This window comes from Dioscorea cayenensis, chromosome 14 (assembly GCF_009730915.1).
Source record: "Dioscorea cayenensis subsp. rotundata cultivar TDr96_F1 chromosome 14, TDr96_F1_v2_PseudoChromosome.rev07_lg8_w22 25.fasta, whole genome shotgun sequence".
In the NCBI taxonomy this organism is placed as follows: Eukaryota; Viridiplantae; Streptophyta; class Magnoliopsida; order Dioscoreales; family Dioscoreaceae; genus Dioscorea; species Dioscorea cayenensis.
The window spans coordinates 7,884,198-7,892,822 of NC_052484.1; the positions used below are offsets into that span (position 1 = coordinate 7,884,198).

General features: G+C 33.4%; 2 protein-coding genes across 2 annotated transcripts; one reads left to right on the forward strand and one right to left on the reverse strand.

Moving 5' to 3' along the window:
- Positions 1-340: 340 nt before the first annotated feature.
- On the forward strand, positions 341-1,164 carry LOC120276392. Its single transcript, XM_039283118.1, has one exon. It carries the CDS (start codon positions 520-522, stop codon positions 934-936), a length of 417 nt encoding a protein of 138 aa, XP_039139052.1. The 5' UTR covers positions 341-519; the 3' UTR covers positions 937-1,164.
- A 1,066-nt stretch (positions 1,165-2,230) lies between these two features.
- Positions 2,231-6,980, reverse strand: LOC120275063 (N-carbamoylputrescine amidase). Its single transcript, XM_039281551.1, has 10 exons — positions 6,811-6,980; positions 6,379-6,480; positions 4,806-4,854; positions 3,654-3,745; positions 3,378-3,529; positions 3,241-3,287; positions 3,126-3,159; positions 2,873-3,039; positions 2,676-2,772; positions 2,231-2,587 (listed from the first exon to the last, which is right to left on the reverse strand). Exons 2-10 carry the CDS (start codon positions 6,462-6,464, stop codon positions 2,409-2,411), a joined length of 903 nt encoding a protein of 300 aa, XP_039137485.1. The 5' UTR covers positions 6,465-6,480; positions 6,811-6,980; the 3' UTR covers positions 2,231-2,408.
- Between the last annotated feature and the right edge of the window lie 1,645 nt (positions 6,981-8,625).

Genomic DNA, 8,625 nt, shown 5'->3' on the forward strand with positions numbered 1-8,625 from the left:
ATTATATGAATGATGCTTGGATAATCCTAATTGGAGGGGATAAAATATAATATGGTATCATTTTATCATATAATTTTTCCTCCACAATAGATAAGACTTGATGAAAACATCAAGATTTATAATTTATCTTCCATCTGAACTATCAAACAGATAAATATATAGATATATATATTAAAAAGAAAAGACTTAAACCCCAAGAAAGCCTAATTAAAGCATAAGATCAGTTGACCACAATCCCAAAAGACCAGGACAATATAAAATCCTTCACATTTTTCTTATCTTTCATCATGCCTTTTGCATGATCTCTACATGTCCATTCAAGTAGATGTAGAGTCGTCTCTATTAATGCAATCCCATGCAGATGTGCTCTTCTCCTTTCCACTTGTCAGCAAAACCACATCTTAACTCCCTTCTCTTTTCACTCTCCCACTTCCAAGTGTGACAGACTTCCATAACACACCTTCTCTTTCTTTACAAAACCTCCTCATAAGTTTTCCTCTTTTTGTTCCTCTCTCTCAAATGGCAAAGTGTGGAGAGTCTTCATCACCACCAAAGGATGTTTCTGAATCACTGCAGTCATTCGCAGAAGGGCTAGGGTTTGAGAGCAATATGGATGAGGTTCAAGAGGACTTGGTTAAGGACTCCCACTCATCATGTGATGATGAAAGGAGTGAGTGCAAGGATGGTGATGAAAACAAGTGTTTGATAGATAGGTATTCAAGAAGTGGCAAGAATGGTTTTCCACCACCAATATCAACCATAGGGAAGAGTGGGAAGCCACTGGTGCAGTTGGAGTCTTACAGGAATGATGGAAGGATTGTTCTTAAGGAATTCAAGATGCCAATGCATGAGTTTTTGCATGCTTACAGAGAAGATGGAAGGCTTAAACTTCAGTTTGTGAATCAAGAAGAAGATGATGAAGATGCAAAAGGATGAGATTTGAATAAAGGAATGTTGGAAGGATTGTTCTTAAGCAATTGAAGATGCCAATGCATGAGTTTTTGCATGCTTACAGAGAAGATGGAAGGCTTAAACTTCAGTTTGTGAATCAAGAAGAAGATGATGAAGATGCAAAAGGATGAGATTTGAATAACTGTCTTGGTAACTGATTTGTCTATATTTATATTTATTTTTGTCATGTGTTTGTTTGTAGTAGTAATGGTACATTTTCATTCTCTTTATTTGTCTTGTTTAGATTTGAAGGGACTTGATAGTGGGTTTAGATTTGTTTGTGAATGTTATATGAGGTGGTGTCAATTATATATATACTTGTATCATATATATATATATATATAATTTGAAGTCTACCAGATTGATGGATGAATAGTGGAGAAAGAGCCTTTGTCTTTGATAAAATTTATCCAATTTTATCCCTAATTTGATTATTTTGTTGAGTTTATATTGTTTTGATAAGCATAGTAATTTTAATCAAATCTTATTTTTAAGTTATTTGTTTCGTAAAACTATGAACGGATTTAGGCTTTTATCCAAGATTTTCACAATTTAAACAATGTTGAACTTAATTTGTTAATAAATAAGTCTGGATAAAATAGTTTATCATTGGTTGTTCCACAGCACTAACCAAAATGGATGCATAGTTAAATTCTTGAAAATGGTTGGATGAGTTTGTTAAATTACTGGAATTATTTTTATTTTTCTAATTTTTATATTTTTATTTTTGAGAATGTTTATTTCTAAAGAACATGTCCTCCTAAATAATGTATTTCCTTTTAAAAATATCTTTTCTTATACTATTATTGGCAAGAGAATATTTGGGTTGCAAAACTACTCAATTGCAAGGAAGTTTTTTTATGCCAAAAAAGAAAAACAACCTTTGTTTTTAAGGAATTTTTTAGTTGCAAAAAGAAAAACCAAATCTAAAAATAAATGGAAAAATCAAAGAGAACATAGACTAGTTGACAATGGGTTAGGCGCTTGTCAGTCGCAGGAATAAGATACCCTTCCCTCTTCCCTTAGCTTTCTTTTTAATTATAAAAACCATAAAACAAGAAAAAATAAATAATAAATAATAAAAATAAAAATAAAAATATATACTTGAGTCTTTATGATACATTCATTGAAACTAACAGAGTAGCATCCCAACACAACTGGACTTTTACTAAAGGCCAAAAGTGCTTCGCAGTTCACATATCTTAAATGCAAACCAGATCACACATCTTTAGAGAAGAATTACATTACTAGTTCCAAAAGACAGATTGTGGCACACAAAAAAGTCAAAACTCAAAAGATGAGATCAGTTAATCAAAAATTAGGCTTCATTGAGAAACCTCAGATGGTGCAATTATTTTACATAAATATGATTAAAAGCATGGAAGAAATCTCATTCTTATACAATGATACAAGAAGAAAGCTTGTCTTATTCTTGTACATTATTTCCACTCATTCCATCAAAATGTAACAGTATTTTTGCCATCTAATGACAACAATACCTTGTATAACTCCGGCCTTCGATCCCGAAATACACCCCAACTATGCCTCTGGGACTTGATTTGATTAAGGTCAAACTCGGCTACCAACACATCTTCGTCTTTATCATTAGCAAGAGCCAGTATTTCTCCTGTCGGTCCTGTTTTCAAATTTTTACCTTCAGCAGGTTTGCAAAAACAAAAATAAGAGGAAACAATAAATTTTACATTTCAAGCACAGACACAGACCAGTGATGAATGAATTGCCATAGAAGGTTATCGAGCTATCACCATGTTCAGTTTTAATAGTTTCCTTTCCAATACGATTAGAAGCCACAAGGGGAACCTACAGCAGCAGCAGCAGCACAGCAGCAGTGGATAATGCATATAATTTTAACTGAAGGCAAATGAAAACAATGGCTATGAAAAAAAAAAGATGTTAATACCAAATTAGCTCCGGCATGTCCTTGCATTACACGCTTCCAGTGTTCACGAGAATCAAGCTCTTGATCTTGTGGCTCCGATCCAATTGCAGTGGGATAAAGCAGTACTTCTGCTCCCTGAATAGCCATAGCCCGTGCAGCCTCAGGAAACCATTGATCCCAACAAATTGCTGACATGTTATGGAAGTGAGAATGTGACAATATAGTCTTCTAAAAGTTGAAGCAATTTATAAGGTTTCTGATACAATATACTTACCAACTCCAATTTTTGCAAATTTAGTTGCAAAAACCTGGCATTCCAAGGAATTAAATCAGACATTATTCTTTACATAAAACAAATGATCAAAATCATAGAGGAAAGAAGCCTTCACCTTGAACCCAGTGTCACCTGGATTGAAATAGAACTTTTCTTGATAACCTGCACAACATGAAAAAATGTTACCATTAGTTTGAAATAAGTAGAACTTTGTGTCCAATATCAGTATGTAGCACAAAAAAAAGCGCATGCCTGGTCCATCAGGAATATGAGATTTTCTGTAGAGTCCAAGGTCAGTCCCATCAGCATCAATTACGGCAATTGAGTTGTAATGAGCATTATTTGCTTCTTCAAAGAAGCTCACAGGTAGGACAACGCCCAATTCCTTAGCTAGTTTCTGCATCCTGGATATAACAGAAATGAATTTTTCTTAAAGCCAATTCCTTAGCCATGCTTAATACTGATTTTGGTTTTCCCTTATCAATATCAGAAAAGCTTCAACCATGTCGATAGGATTCAATCTTTTACCTTGCTATTGTCGGATGCCCTTTATAAGGCTTAGCACAGTCAAAGAAATCCCCCTTTTGAGCCTGACAGAAGTAGTAACCTTCAAATAATTCCTGAAGCATTTAATTCAAGAAAGTTATATTAAGAAATCAAATCAGAGTGTATCAAACATAACCATCTTTCTATTTTTTCCTTCTAGTGTATAGATGTTGAACAAATAAAGACAGCCATTCCAATGGAAAAACAATAGGATCAGATTATAGCATGTTGATCACTAATTTCCTAAATTATGATACTAGAATGTATTACTACAATAACAATTTTAAACAACGGGTACATAGCATAATGGTTATTCAGAAGGTGAACTATAATGGCATTTACACATGCACAAACACTAGTCATGTGAACTATAATGAGAAATTAGAAATCTTACCACAATTTGGAAGAGCTCATGGTTTTTGTAAAGTTTGATTAGCTACTAAAGCCTAAGCGTAAAAGAAGAACTTACACATAAAGAGCACTTTTTGGAATAACTTAAGGTGTTGTGCAGGCAATGTCATTTTAAACAGTCATTTATATAACCCTCTCAAAATTTAAGAGAGAAATAATCAAGGTCTTGTTATTGGCGTGCTAAACAACATAAGAAACAAATACTGCCACATTCAGGCCATACGAGAAGGATCTATGGTGGATAGACAGCTCACTTTTTCAGATTAATTGACATAATGATCCATAAGAAGGATGAATTCATGAGAAATGTTACAGTAATTTTTATACCAGCGAGTTATGAACTGTATATAAATTGTTTGGAAAAATAAGTCAAAACTTTGAGTACTTAAAGTTCACATAAATAGAGATTCCATGGCTATTGTTGATGTTATGGTGAAGCCCAAATTTAAAGTTTAGTTAAAATATGAGTAGAAGTATGGAAATAGTATCTTTTTCCCCCCCTTTGGGGTGTGTGTGTGTGTGTGTGTGTAGGTCAGGCCAATAGCAGTAAAGCAAAGAAATTAAATGAAGGTCACAGAATGTGTTATAAAAAGTTGACTATGATAGGATGGATGACATGATACAAATTGAGGACAATCATGAACCTTAGACATTATCCATTCGGTATGATAAATTACAACAGTGGTTTTCTCAGCAGCGCAAAGATGTATTAGATCTTAGTACCTGGACAAGAATAATGTTTGCACCTTTCTCATGTGCAGCCCGAATCAACCTGCAAATGCACCTCTATGATTAGAGTTCACCCTCCAAAATGCTAGGCTAGAAATATATTTCATCTGCCAAAATTATAACAAAAACATAGAGCACCAACTGTTTCTCATCTTTTAATGTAGAAATAAAAATAGTGTTTGCGCCAAGCTTTACACCCAAGTATGCACTTTGTCGAAAACAAGTTATTCTCATTTATTATTCTTTAAGAATATGAAAAAAAAATTTGAAAAGGATAGAGGAAGTTCTTTTCTACCCAGAAAAAAAGTTCTATAGAGATTTACTCAATATTTGAATCAATCAAACTTATTATCATTCTTTCTAAAAGAAGTGCCATAAAATGAAGATAAACACCTCAATAGCAAGAAGAGACACCGCATTGAAACAAAATCCAGATTTTGTAATATGAGATATTTATGGACATATCCCATGGCCCTACCATGCTGGAAGAGCATATTAGCTTGGTTACAAGTGGATGTTATCAGTAGATTATTGGTTACCTTATTGTATCAATTCAGTCTCTAGATAAAGATATATACTTGTCAGTTGGTTCAAGAACTACAATCATATTATAATATATTTACACAGACCTTTTTTTACTTTTCACATATCTATTAATTACATCTCAATATAAAACATATCACATTAAAGATTCAAATGCACTAACTTTAAGGCAACATAGTTTCCCATGAAATGTATATGTCCATGAAATAAGATTCTTAAGCTAGAACCCTGAAATGTTCCAATGTTCCCTTAAGAAATTACAGTAAGATTTTGGCGATAGCCAAGTTCTCCATGAAATGTACATAAGGATTTTTTGATACATGGACGAGAGCAGATATTCAACACAATGTCTAGAGTGAGAATGGGCACTGCATCCCAAGAGTGATCAGGAAAAGAAGAAAAATTTAAATCCATCAAGCACCAAGCTAATGAAAGCAACAGAATCTTACCTCTCAACATATGTTAAACTCTATTCAAATGACGTGTTTGAATGAATTAACAATTAACATACAAGATAGATTTCTCATTCAGAAAATTAATACATGGTCCTTATCAAAATTCAAAATATTCATGATACTTACAAAACAGGAACAGAGAAGACTTGAGTTTTGTTCACGCATTTCCGATGAAAATATAAACATTTTCAGCTTGTTGATGGTTTTCTTTTTTCTTTTGTTTTTTTAAATGGCTTGTTGAAAGGTGAATAACATTAAAATTTCAATCTTCAAGTAGCTTGATTTTAACTCCACCGGGTCTTGTTGCTCATTAAACACACTTTTCAATGATCATAGCCCAACCAACAAACCTATCAATCTCCATCATTAAGTGAGATCATCATCTTTTCTACAGTCTATCTTCTGCCATTGCAATACAATAGCCACAGAGAAACAACCAACTATTTACCAATTTAATTTAAATAAAACTAATAGACTATTTAACATATGATTCCAGCATCATATAGAGAAATAGCATCAATGAGAAGTTCAAAACCCTGGCAATGCAAAAACAAGTTCAAAAGCCTTACCTTTCCGCCGTGTCAACATTCTCAGACACAGAATCAGAGCAAGCAAACTGAACAGCAGCAAGCACGACTTTCCTAGAGGCCTCCATCCAAACAATCACCAATCTAACAAATATTATCACTTTCAGAACGAAAACTAGTGTGTCTTCAGATTGAGAGGGAAAAAAAAATATATTTGATTATATGAAAAAAAAAATAACCTACAAAATCAAGTAAAAGAACATGCATACATGAAATTCTCTACTTTTCCCCCCTTTCCACAATTTACAATATTATTATCAGCATAAGAACTCAGTCAATTCGCTAAAAAAAAGAAAATCATGTATACAATATTATTTTCTCTAGAAGAACAAGATCACAACCTAATAAAAAGAAGTGATTGAAATGCTTGCTCAATTGAAAACAATTCCACAAACAAGGGTTGGGAAGGCTTACCGGAGATCTGGCGAGGGTGAGAGACGATGTGGAGATGTTAGCGGCGTCCCAAAAACCCCCCTTCACCCACACTAGCAAGCTTAGCCTTTGAAGAAGAGAATAAAGGGGAAAGCAGAAGGAAGGTTCCTGCTTTTTTTTTTTCTCCCTTTTTTCTCTTTTTTTTTCCATTTTTGTGAAACTCTTGATTGATGCTTCATTTCTCCAGAATATTCAATTTAGTGCCTGAACCATTACTTTTTGGGAATTTTATAGTATTGGTATTTTATATTTATATCACTGAAAATTCAACTAATTAAATGGTTATATTTCAATTTAGTCCCTGAATTCCTAAAAAAAACTGTCACTTAGATTTTTTTTATTTTATATAAGGGGCTTTTGCAGGTGTACCTGAATAATTTTGAAATTGCATATTTGCACATGAATAAAGGTTAATTGCATATATACCCTTGAATAATATATATAATTGCGTATATACCCTTGTGTTTCAAATTAGTTAAAAAACCATCCGTTAACAAACAGATATATGAAATTACTATTATGCCCTTGCATATATATCCTTGAAAAGTTTTTTTTAAGTTATACAAAGGTTATTTTAGACCTTTTATATATCTTAATCCAAGTTATAACCCTAGTTAATCAAATTTGATTAACGAAATCTAACAATAGGGGCATATTGGCAATTACCTATATTTTTCAGGGGTATATATACAATTATGTTTTTTCTGAGGATAAATATGTAATTATAGAATTTTTGAGGGGTTTATAACCAATTTTCCCTTTATATAATTGGGTAGTTTACATCCATATCCCCAAAAATTCAACTAATTAAATGTGAATATTTCAATAAAACTAATATCATTTATTGACATGAGAGGAATCCAAAAACAAGAAGATTGAATGGTTGGGATTGCAACTTATAAATGAGTCCCTTATGTAACAATGAAATCAACCATTGAAAATACATATTCTCTCTAACCATTAGCTGCTTATCAAACTAATTGTCTTCCATATAGGCTAACCATCATCCAACTTAGCTTATAAATTAGAGTAAATGGCACACAATTCACGTGGTTGCCACCTCACTATCTTATTTATCTATCCTATTCATCATATGATTTTGGTTTTAAAAAAAAAAATACATTAGGTAAAGAAACTCATGCAATCGATGTTGTTAACCACTGCCCGTGATTAAGTTTATTCTGTGCTTTTTCTTCCTTTGTTTGGTCTCTGTACTTGTGTTTGTTTGTTCTCTTTTTAATGCAATTATGGTTTATCCACTTAAAAAAAAAAACTTAGCAAGCTCCTTTTTTTTACACCATTAATACTCATAAACACTCAAAACAAACCCATTCCCACCCAAATACACAACTCTAGCGCTCGATCTACAAATGGGTCCCAACCAAAAACCCAAATTCACAAAGCTCTCACCTTTCCTCCACTTCCTCAATGCTCATTCACCATCCTATACTCCCACCCCCAAAACTAACCGAGTAACGTAAACGAGAGAATAAAACACAACACACAGAGCTTCCACTTTAACGCCACCAATGAAAGAACAAAGGCTTGCAATGAAGACAAAAAATGGATTTGATTGTGAAAAATCACTACAAATTAAGAAGAAGACAAGGAAAAAAGAAGAAGTGGATCAAGACGATGGTGTGGTGTGGCGACAAGGGAGAGAGAGATAGCTTTTTTAATGGGCTTGAGAGACGAACAATGAGCAACGGGCGACATGCAAGGTGCTTGGTGGCATGGGATATGAGATGCTCTCGCGAAGATGAAAATGAAGGCGGTGAGCGACAAGAGTCGAGAGGC

Coding starts and splice junctions, on each gene's coding strand:
- LOC120276392 (XM_039283118.1), top strand. CDS start 520: ATGGCAAAGTGTGGAGAGTCTTCATCACCACCAAAGGATGTTTCTGAA.
- LOC120275063 (XM_039281551.1), bottom strand. CDS start 6,464: ATGGAGGCCTCTAGGAAAGTCGTGCTTGCTGCTGTTCAGTTTGCTTGC. Junction 3,288..3,377: donor TCATATTCCTGATGGACCAG/GCATGCGCTTTT, acceptor CATGTTGTGCAG/GTTATCAAGAAAAGTTCTAT. Junction 3,160..3,240: donor CAGGTGACACTGGGTTCAAG/GTGAAGGCTTCT, acceptor TTGGAATGCCAG/GTTTTTGCAACTAAATTTGC.